Here is a 12311-nt window from a genome sequence, read left to right as displayed (position 1 = left end):
CCAAGAACCTTGTCCCTTCAAACAGTATTTGCAGCAGATGGTTTCTTCTTGCTCCAGTAATTAAAGTTTGAGACCAGGACAAAATGCTATGGGTAGGTCAGTACTCTTTTTTAGCATGGTAGATTAACTAGGAACTCATTATACATAATATAAGGGGAATGTAGGACAAATGGGCTGACCAAATGGCATTAGGTATACTGAATAAAATTTTCATAAAACCTGCAGGTTGGGAGTGACTTTATGCAGCCTCCCTTCCATTAAACTGCCAGATGGAGGAGGGGAGAGAAACATTTTCATTCCCCACCTCCAGACTCTTTAGGAAGACAGAAATCACAAAAGCAATCTCTCCAAAGATAGGCAGAAGTACAGAAAATGAGCAAATTTATATATTACAAAGTTCCATTTGGTATTTCATATATGCAAAACAGCGTAGCCCACCTTAGTCTTATGGGCACTTAATAAGGCCATTGAAGTCTGCTGTGTCCACAGATTAAAATTTCCCAATCCCACATTGTTCAGTTTCCCTCTATTATCTCAACAGAGACAATGTGGCATAGGAAAGAGAAGAAACACTTATCAATTACCTACTATTTGCCACACATTATGCTAGGTATCTTTAAACCAACTTTCTTCATAACAACCCTTAGAAAGAAGTGAAGCTCAGAGAGGTAAAATGGCTTACCTACTAAAGTCACCCAAGTCAGTATAGTGGAAATAGTATTAAATTAGGAAGTTTAAAATTTGGGGTTTTGTCTCAGTTACGCCATTTACTAGCTTACAACCCAGAGCAAATCATTTTCCTCTCTGAACCTTAACTTCACAATCTATTAAATGGGAAAAATGCTAACCACTTTGATGCCAGAAATTCAGAAATACTTCCCAAGTATTTCTAGTTCTGGGTCTAGGTACTATGTCATCCAAACTGGTCCATACAGTTGATCCAACTGATCAAACAATACTTTTTTATTTCATTTTTTATTATGTTCAATTAGGCAATATATAATACATCATTAGTTTTTGATATTATGTTCGACAATTCATTAATTGCATATAATACTTATTTCTTATTGGTACACTCAACTCCCTTTCAGGCCTACCCTTTTGCTGCCCCTACACTATAAAAACTCAACTCTAAATTCATCCTTCAATCTGCCTTCTTTACCCTAACACTGAGGGTATCAAGAATTACAAGTCCTTCAGGATGACAGCAACTAACAGCATCATATACTCACCCTCCCCCTTTAAACTCTCAGCTCTCTCAGATTCAGAGGCATCATAGCTCTGTCTATTACTCCAGGTTACCCCTAGCCACCCCCATCTGTTTTATGCCCCATCCATGCAGAAGTGCTCTCATTTCACACACATCATAACTCTCATGACTCCATAACTGCAAATAATGTTTCCTCCATCTGCAATGACTTTATCTATATTCTTGGCCTGGCTAAACTCATAATTGTTCTACATACTGCAGTTCAGCTTTAATTTCCTCCAAAATTCTTCCCCAATCCCATACACTGTTCACTATGTATTTTGTGCATTATATTAAAGCTTCCCATTTCCGTGCCTTATTTCCCCAATTGACTGAGAATTCAAGGGCATGGGCAGCATCTTATTTATCTTTTTATCTCTAGGATCTAGGAAAGATTAGTGCCCAAGAAATTTTTATGAACTACAGTATCATTCTTGCCATTTTTCTGATGAGGAAAATGATACTGAGCAATATTACATAATTTACTTGGGGTCAAAAAGCTACTAGGTCACAGAGATAGGATTTAAACCCAGTTGTTGAAAGTCAAAATATAGCACTCCTTCCTCTTACTACAACTGCCTGACAGGGAAATGATGGGGATCCTATAAAAGAGAATTTGGGAAGATAACCTGTAAAATGAGCAGCACAACACAAGTGGAAGTTGATAGGCTGAACTAGTAGGGAACACTGTTAAGTAACATAATCAGAAAGATCAGAAAGAGGGATCCGTCTTCAAACTGAACTACTAATACTTGACAGGCATACTGAGAAAGTAAATGAAGCGCTTGACGAAAAGTGTGTAACTCAGTGCCGGGCACACAGTAGATGTCAATAAATAGTGGATTTTATGGTGTTATTATAGTCTCACTTCCTTGTATTATTTACCTTTCTAAAACACAAACCAGGAATAGGAACTGAGAGAAATGACAAGAAGAAATCATTTCCAACTTCATTTTAGGGAAATTCAAGTTACTAATTTACCTTCCTTTCCTTCTAAATAGAGAACTAAGTTCCTCTTTCCACTCCATAAGGAATCCCATATTAAAACTGCTTAGGCTGACTTTACAATTTTACAAGCAGCCACTCAATGAAAAGGGAAGAAGGAAAGAAAAACTAAAAGGAGAGCTTGGGCTCATCTCCTAGGAGGATATGAAAGTGGGATGACTGCTTCTGTCTTGAGCTTTTCCAGTAGGTGCTTGAGCAGAAAAGAAAGGGCCTAATCAGTTTATTTTAAAGTCTGGGACTAAGAAAGAAATGTGTGTAGGAAAAGAAAAGGAAGAAACTACAGGACAGTGCTTATAAGCACTAGTCAATAAGATACATCAGCTAAGTACCGACAGAAATGGAAAAAATGCTGTGATAGAGCCCAAGATAAATTTAATGAAACCACTTGGAAGGTACTTTGGCAATTAACAGACTGGAAACTAAGAAGAGTTTTGGAGTCAGGAATGAGTTACTGGCCCATATAGAAGCATGGATGAGGGTTCTGGAAACCCCATTTGGTATACTTCATTAGAGGTGCATTCCATCTCCAATACCCATTCAAAGCCGAATGACAAAATTCTGGGTTCAAGACAAAAAAGGCAATTTTCTATAGCTTGACACCAAATCTCAGTCCTCTCTAATTTTCTGTGAACAAGTCACACAAGACAGATCTTCTAGGGAAAGCACCAGCAAAGGAGACAAAATGGCCCAATTTTTCTCCAAATTTATGCCTACCGAAATTAGGTCTTTTCACGCCACCGAGGTTCAGTGCTAACAAGTGAACCTTGTTTGACTTTGTAAACAATTTATAAAGAATAGAAATCCTTAAAAATAATGCCTTAAAATGCAGTCTAAGAGATGGTTAAAAGGGACACACTAAACTACTTTTAGAATATGAATATTCTATCAGCTTTTATCTTAATAAACCCTTGAGAGACAGAATTTCCAAAGCCTCTACAAAGATAGGCAAAAGTGAGATGACAGAATAAGTTTTTTGGCTGTGTTGTCATATATATAATATAGTATAGCATAGTACAGTAAGTATAGTAAAGTATGTAATATATAAGATTAGGTTCTTCCAGGTAAGTAACTATCTCCTTAGTGTGTTAAACTCATCTTGACATTTTAGGGGATGGGGAAGGTTTGAAGGACAGAAGAAGAAGCATTATCTGCTTAAATATATCTGAAAATTACATAGAATAGGGGGTACAGATTATTCTAACTTCAGGAAACAGACATACTTCTCTAAAATACCAAGGAATTTCGGAAAATGATATTTTAAACACTTGCTATTTAAAGGAATCCTAAGAACCCTAAGAAGTAGAGACTTCTTAAAAGCAAGTAACACTATCCTCTTGCAATTCATCCATATTCTTGCAAATTTTCTTGTACAATGTGACAAGCATTTGTAATAATTTAATAAATGATCTGAAAAAGTATAGGCATTTTCAGAAGGCTTGGCATAATTAACGGACATATTTCATTCAACTGAGTAGTAGCTGACCCAATACAAATTTGTGTCAAGAGGAACATACAAAGTCATGGCTTCACATAACCATGATGGACTTGATTCTTTGAAACTAAGTCAAGATATACTCTTTTCTAAGATACAGTCACAGATGCATTTCAAAAAATATGGCACACAAAAGAACTGACCTGTTTAGCACCTGGCTTCTGCTCCATAGGTGTCATGGTGAGCATTTTGGTCTCCTTCTCATACTGGCAATAATATTTCACCCAGGATATTCCCAAAGCCCCTACAATGATAGGCAAAAGTGAGCTGACGAACTATATCCATTTGGCTGTCTGGTCAATACACTCCTAAGATGGAAGTGGTATAGCCTGCTCTTCATAATCACAGGGCTTTAGATCTAGCTCTAATCTTCCCCTGAACTCTAACCCTGTGGGCTATCGATGCACAGCACATATAGAGATCCTAATCCTCATCAAATGCTTTCCATATCTGCTCTAGCTTACTCCAAATAACTCTTCTTGCCATGTCTCTTCTAAACGCTTCTGCTGTTCATCCTATTATATGAGTTGGAAACATCTGTAATCTTCTGCTTCTTCTTCCCTGTAACTTGTCCCTTTTGACTGGTGGTTGGGAACTGCTCATTCTTTTTCCCACATGTCTCTCCTTCAGCTGCTTCCTCTCTCCATCCCTTCTAGAATTGAATTAGTGCAGGACCCTATTGCTGAATTACTTATAATGTTTTATGATCTACTTCAAACAAAATAAAAATTCAACATTTCACTAATTAATTATGACAGTGACCTTCTCTCTGATTGCTCCCATCTCTGATCACTCCTTTCCAGTCCATTCTCTATTCTTTAGCTAGAAGGAATATTTTTTAAATACTGATGTCTATTATTTCATCTTTCTTATAAATCTTGCATGGCTTTCCCACTGTCTCTAAACTCATGTTGGCCCATAAGACCCTTCCTAATATGACATTTACCTTTCCTACTTTGTCTTTTGCCACACTCTATGGTCCTGTCTCATTGAATTACTTTCAGTTACCAAATAAACAGGTGCCAATATATTTTTAGTCCAAATTCAATACATACTTAAGAGTGAATGGGTCACTATTAATAATTACATCAGGATGGAAAGTGTATACCAGGGTTGTTCTTTGCAAACTATGACCCTGAAAATTAACTACATCCTCATACACCTTTGTGCCTGAGTAACATGCAATGGTATATACCTGAAATTCTGCCCCCCTTTTTTTGTCTATCAAACTTCCACTCATAATTCAATTCCTAATTTAAACATTGCTTCCTCAATGAAGCCCTTAGATAGATGCCCCAAATGCAGTGCTCAACACATTTCCTTATAATTCTTGATATAGTTGTCTGTTTTCCTCATCAGACTATGAGCTTCTTGAAGGTTACTAACAGACTATAATAAAATAACAAAAAATAAAAATAAAAATAATGTTGGATTTGAAAAAAAATAAGATTGGTTCATATTTTTTAAATCCTCAATGCACTACATATTGTCTGGCAAAAAGGATGTTCGGTAAACATTCAACTGAATAGCAACATCATATCCATTTGACACATTAGAAAACTGGGGCACAGAAGCACCATGTAGCTAGTTGATATTAGAGCCAAGATTAGAAAATCATTATTCCCACATCATTTATAATATAGCAGTAGTTTTCAACCAAGGGCAATTTTGCCAAAGAGATATTTGGCAATGTCTGGAGACATTTTCGGTTGTCATACCTATGGAATGCTATTAGAATAAAGTGAGGACAGGCCACAGATGCTGCTAAATATCTTATAATGTATATGACCCCCCTCTCAGAACAAAGAACTACCCAGCCCAAAATGTCAATTGCACTGAGAAATTCTGCAATGCAGAGTTGTAGAGATAAACCCAAGAGGTTAAAGAACATATGTTTGAAAACCACCAGAAGTTAATTTCTCTTAGAGAAGAAAAGATGATACTATCACTGCCTGAATGCCATGCTTTGTGAATTGCAGTAGTTTTTGTCACTGGTAACATGTAAATAGCCTCCTTTGCCTCTTCTCGGGTATAATAAGTCTGGGCAGGGCTGAAATCACAGGCTTTGGAACCATTGGGTCATAGTTCGTAAGGAAAATCAAAGAGCACACACAAGTTTTCATAAAGTAATTTAGGAAGTAGGAAGGCTTAAATCCTCTGCAATATTCGGTGAATGGAGAAGTTAATCCATGGGCCTTGGTTAGCAATGAACAACTGTCCTGCCCACTGAAAGCACAATGATTGTTGTTTAGTGCTTTAAGAGCAACCATGTATTCCTAAGGCAGTGGAAGGTATAGGGTATAGTGATAGGAGGATAGGTTTTGGCATTTCATAGAACTGAGTTTACTCAGGCTTGCTACTTGATAGTTGGGTAACTTTTTTGTTGTTGTTGTTGTTTTTAAATTATGTTCAATTTGCCAACATATCGTTGGGTAACTTTCAACTAGTGATCTTTATAAGCCTCAGTGGCCTCAAGTAAAATGGTATGATAAGTGATTTTAAAGATTAAATGAGATAGTATATTTAATGCACTTTGCACCATGCCTGGTACATAGTAGGTGTAATAAATATTATTTTTCTGCCTCCTTTCCCCTACCTCCTTTTTCCCCCCAGTCATAATCATCAGAAGGATTAAATAATTAACAATCCCCACTTTGGATCACAGAGAAAAAATCATCCCTAAGTCTTCAGAAAACAAATCCTTAACTACTACCCCTCCAATTTCTCCTTCCTTTTCTTTTTTTTCTCTGTTCCCAGACTCTTCTCCAAAGAGGTATAGCTGTCAGGGGTCTGTGAACAAATGTGAGTTTGGAGATGCCAAGTGGCAGTAGGTGCTAGCCTACTGAAACCCAGTGTGTATCCCTGTATTCCCACACACATTTCTCTTGTGTATAGAGATAGCCTTCAATGGTAGGCTGTCCTGGAAGTTTGCATGTCTGGGGAGCTTCTTTCATCCTTTTCTTAAGTTCTTCCATCTCTTCTCGGGTACTGGAGAAATGATTTCTTGTCTGTGAAGACATTATCATCATAATTATTCTCATTATCACCATGATTATTAAAAAGCACTTATTGATTATAGATCCAGTGCAGAGTTTTCTTGGTTTGCATAATATGCTACAACATAGCAAAAACAACAACAAAAATGTTGAATAGCATCGTGACTAGAAAACAATTTTACGAGATTGACAGAACCAGACTAAAAGGGAAACAGAAACATAAATAGCAATATAACCATAAAAATACATCTGGGAGACTTTATTCTAATGGGAATCACATAAGCCAATAAATAAACGTTCTTAGAATTCTAAGCACCAGACTGAACTCTGCTTTACAAGATAGGAAACTATAAAAGTTTTCAAAGGTAATATTATCATGGCAACTTCTAAGCTCTGCCTCAATTGAAGTTACTGCCTACTTGACTCTGAATCAAATTCTGGCTTATTAGGATAAAATACATGACAAGGTGCTATCTTTGAAGATATGTCAATGGAAAAGTTATGTTTTCATATTCATGAATAACAAAAACTAATGGAAGAAGAAATCTATTTAAAACTGTACAACTAAAACACAATAGCAAAACACTGCTTAAAATGTGGGTATGAAAATCACTAGAGATAGGTTCTTAATGTCCAGTCTCAAGATTGTTACATCAGTCACAAAGGTGATCTGAGCTATCTATCTTGCTAGGCCCACAATATTGATTATCTTGTGAATGAGTTCATCATATACACAGATACAAAACATTGTTATTAAACTCATACTTTTCAAGTTCTATTCGGAGGAAGATTCAAATGATTAAGCTGGTTATAGGAAGATTTTAAAAATCCATAGAAGTCAGGGGCTCTCACATTCTGGTGAAGGTGAGTACCCAGAAAGAAAGAAACAAAACAACTGTAAGTCAGGATCCTCCTAAACAACCAGGTGAAGTTTATTTCCACTAACAACCTTATTAGCAACTTTTTCATATAAAAATACTCTACAAATTTCATGTAATGTAACTAGTCCAAAGTCACTATCTCAGTGATGCCTTCTCTAACTGTGTCAGGCAGTCAAATGTTCCACTTTCTGTGCTTCCTTAAAATTTGTGGCTTGATGCTATTGAAACACTTATCACAAGGAATTATGGTGTGTTACAGTGTTTATGTCTCTTTCCTGCAAGAGACTGTATGTTCCCTGAGGACAGAAAACCTAACATACTTCATTATGGTATGTCCATGTCTGGCACAGAGTATATGTTATATCTATAGCCATTCAATGAATAGTGGGTTAAATAAACAAGTGAGAAAAAATATATATGTTATGAAGATGGGAAGGCTATGCCTATGGCTATCTATAAGAACCAGCATGGGAAAGAAGGTGAATAAAACCTTTATATATAATTTAATTCTAGTGATTAGTGAGAAAAGGAAGAGAGGGGAAAGTGGGCATTCATGTCATAAAACTCACAAGTGCCTTGACGGACCAACATGGAAGTAGCATAAAATTTGTGCTTACATGGAGGACATGGGGAGTTAGGAGAAGGGAGTTGGGGGAAATTGGAAGGGGAGGTGAACAATGAGAGACTATGGACTCTGAAAAACAATCTGAAGGGTTTGAAGAGGTGGGGGGGTGGGAGATTGGGGGAACCAGGTGGTGGGTATTGGAGAGGGCACGGATTGCATGGAGCACTGGGTGTGGTACAAAAACAATGAATACTGTTATGCTGAAAATAAATTTAAAAAATGTTAAAAAAAAGACAATAACAATAAATAATAATAACAATAAAAAAACTTGTGCTTAACCCCATAGTTGGTTCTGATCTGAGAGGGATGCAGTAAATTAGCAACATTTAATGTTTACTGGAGAGACAGAAGTGTCAGAGGGTGGAAGGGTAGGTCTGAACAACAATAAGCCTCAAAGACTGGTAAGAGTTGAAACTGGAAGAGAAAGCACACTAAAATAATTATGACCCACATTAGTATGTCCTAACAAATTGGCTAGAATGCAATAAGCTGGGATTTCAAGATCAAGGTCATTGTGGCTGAGATCCAACTGGAATGCAGGGACAGGTGAAGAAACCCACATGCAAACTCACATTCTGCAAACTGAGCTGGAGCTGCTGTTTGTATGGGAGGAAATCCTGCGTGAGCTCCACAGTCAAGTTGTTGGAAATGAAGAGACTATGAAGAAAGGCCAAAACCTAGGGAAATGTGTAAAAATAACTTCATCATCAGTACCTTCTCATTACTAAATAAAGGAAAAAGAAACTTGGAAAAGAAACTCCATATACCAAGTATAGTGTTAAAAGTAATCATGAAAACACAAGCAGGTCTACACATAGCTATTCTCTTATTAAATATTTACGTTGGACTTAGTTCCAGAAAATAAGAACTACTAACAAATGTATGCATTCAAATCCTTTCCAGATAGCATATAAAACCATTCATAGTTTGGACCATATGGAATAGACTGTGCATTTTCTCTCTATATCCTCAGAATTGGCACAGAATAGGTGATCAATATTTGTTGGGCAAATAAATAAGTGAATAAATGAGTAAAGTAGGTTCTGTACCTTAATGAAGAATGTCCTAATGCTAAAAGATTCAAATAGTATGAACCCATTTTCAAATTAAAAATATTTCAGAGGGGTTTAAGAATAAGACATAAAAGAACTAATAATTTTTGTAATGTTCCAAATATTCAAATTCATTAATAAATGCACAGAAAAACAATGAAAATATGATTTCATCTATGAAATACAAACCTTTAAACAATAATGCTCACTTCTGGCAATAGTTAAGTATAATAATAGGAAGTAGTAATAATTTCTCTATTCTTTTTAGAAAATGAGTGGATAGGTATATGTAAATATGCACACAGATACACAATATGCATATACATGTGCATATATTATAAATATATATTTATATTTACATATAAATATATATAATATATATAATATATATATAAACATATAAACAGAAACTATGTATACACAAAAACATAACAACGGTACATATATATACACATGTACATATATATATATATTTATATATAAATGTAAATGGGTTTGTGTACTACATACATTGTCATATACATAATCTGTTTCTCTTCCAAGCTTTCTCATCTCAGGAAATGACCCTACCACTTACTCAGTCAAGCCAGAAAGTAAAGAATCATCCTTGATTTCTTTTCCACTCACATCTCAATCCAAATTCTGTCAGTTTTGCCACCAAAATATATCTCTAATCCAGCCATTCTTTTCTGTTTCCACTTTCAGCACCCTAACCCAAACCAACCTCTTTTCTTGCCTAGACTGCTGTAGTAGCCTCCTAGTTGGATTCCTTGCTTCCACTGTTGGTTTCTTCCAAGCCATTCTCCACACAACAAAATCAGCTTATGTCATATCCTGATTAAAACTTATATCCATGGTTTTCCACTACACTTAGACTACTATCCAAACTCCTTACCATGGTTACAAGTCCTATGCCTTCCTATCATACATTATTTCCTGCCAGTCTCCTTTTCTATCACCTATATCTAAAGGCACTAACATTTTCATTCCTCAGGCACACCATTCTTTCCTAACTTGAGGATCATGCACATGTGTTTTTTTCTGTGTCTTTAATATTATTTCCCCATTATGCATGTGGCTGCATCCTCTCTTTCTTTAGAACTTATCTTAAGTGATACTTTCAGACTTCCTCCTTGACCACTTAATCTAAAGTAGTTGCCCATTCTTGTTATTTGTTTTAGCCCTTATTATAACTTACAATTAGTTTTATTTATATATATCCTTCTTTCCCTTCTGTCTACCCAATAAGAGTGTAGTCTTTATAAAGACAGAAACAGAGTTTGTCTTATTCACTATAAGATACCCAGTGTTTAGCACAGTGCCTGACATATAACAGAAGCTCAATTATTTTTTGTATAAATGAATAAACACTTGGTTGCACACAGATATACATATAAATGTATACATAAGGGAAGACAAATACACATTTAGATGTACATAGATATACATGTTCATGTGAAAAATATATACTTGTGTAAACAGACCTGCACACATGTGTACATACATCCACATCTAAAGTACAAAGACAGACATATATGGAGAGAGAAATATAACAAATACAGAAAATTTGGAAAGAAAATGCCAAAATATCAACAGTGATTATCTCTGTATGGGAATTTGTTATTTGTTTTTTCCTATAATTTTTTCTAGATTTTCTTTACTAAGAATTAAAATTCAACAGAGTTGTCATATCAAAGCACACCCTTTTTATAGTCAAGGAGATGTAAGTAGAAAATAAGATAGAAGTAAAAATAGTACAATAGGAAGTCATTAAGTGCAAGGGAAATGTGCTCCTAGCAAATTGACAGGCATATTATAGGCACTTCAAAAGTTTTATGAAAGCATGAGAGCAAGGAAGGGAAGACAAAAAAAAAAAAAAAAAGAAAGGGTGTCAGAGAAATCAAAGAAGGGAGAAAAGGAGAAAGGAAGCAAAAAAGAGAAGGAAAGAAAAATCATAGCTGAGGGGACAGAAAATGGGAGAGGAAAAAAAAGGCAGGGGAGGAGAGGTAAAGAAGAGATAGAAAATATTGTTAGTAAGAGAGCAAGAGCAACCCAAGCTACTGTGTTTATTTTCTTGACATTCATTATTAAGCATTAAATATCCTTCAGCATCTTTGAAATCTCAATTTTATGGTCAAAGTTCTCCATATTTACCTGGTATTTGGTAAATATTTTTAGACTATTCATCAACAGATAGAACTTACTGGCTCCACAATGTTGAACTTCTTGGACTCCTGAACTTCCTGGATTTGATAAACATAATCAAGGGAGGACTCAAAGAAATTCTGCCTCTCCTTGTCCACCTGGAGGTCTGCCTGTAAAGAAGAGTAGCAAATGTCACATAACAGCACAGTCACTTTTGCAAGTCACTGCTTATGGACTCAACAGAATGCTAGAGCTAGGGGAGAATTTAGCCACCAAGTAATGATCTTATTCTTTTATTTTAAAGACAGAGAATTGTAAACCAAGAAGTAAAAAGTGATCATTGTGAAACTTCTGGTTTCTGGTCCAACAATTAAAAATCTTGAAAGTTACCTCACCCATCCTCACAAGAAAAATGATGAACAAATTGAAAATGGATAATTCCCCTTAGAAACAACAGGGAAGTGAAGTCAGAAGGAAAACAGTTGCCTCAAATATTAGATAGACAGTTGAAAATAGAGAATCAGAGATTACCAGAGCAGAAGCACAGAAGCAGAAATCAGACTATCAGTTATTTAAGAATAATTCTCAGGGTGCTTGGGTGGCTCAGTCAGTTAAGTGTCTGACCCTTGCTTTCGGCTCAGGTCATGATCTCAGGATCATGAGACTGAGCGCCACATCCGAATCCAAGCTCAGCAGAGAGTCTGCTTGAGATTCTCTCCCTCTACTCCTCTCTGCCCCCCAAATTCACTCCCTCTTCCACTCTCTCTCAAATAAATAAATATTTTTTTAAGAAAAAAGAATACCTCTCTAAGGAAAGCCAAAGACAACAGGGAAAACAGAAAAAAAAATACCAGAGGAAACTGTGG

General features: G+C 36.0%; 1 protein-coding gene across 4 annotated transcripts in view; it reads right to left on the bottom strand.

Annotated features, from left to right (window-relative positions):
- OPHN1 (oligophrenin 1) overlaps window positions 1-12311 on the bottom strand; it is a 559535-nt gene that overhangs the window by 248591 nt on the left and 298633 nt on the right. For all 4 annotated transcript variants that reach the window (XM_047715714.1, XM_047715717.1, XM_047715716.1 and 1 more), the window contains exons 7-10: window positions 11505-11615; window positions 8821-8925; window positions 6625-6754; window positions 3890-3990 (exon numbers count right to left, since the gene is read on the bottom strand). In XM_047715714.1, coding sequence (XP_047571670.1) covers window positions 3890-3990; window positions 6625-6754; window positions 8821-8925; window positions 11505-11615 — 447 coding nt within the window. The remainder of the gene's footprint in view (window positions 1-3889; window positions 3991-6624; window positions 6755-8820; window positions 8926-11504; window positions 11616-12311) is intronic.

Source organism: Lutra lutra, chromosome X (genome assembly GCF_902655055.1).
Source record: "Lutra lutra chromosome X, mLutLut1.2, whole genome shotgun sequence".
Taxonomy (NCBI): domain Eukaryota; kingdom Metazoa; phylum Chordata; class Mammalia; order Carnivora; family Mustelidae; genus Lutra; species Lutra lutra.
The sequence above is the reverse complement of the archived record's forward strand: the minus strand, read 5'-3'. Positions and strand labels throughout refer to the sequence as shown.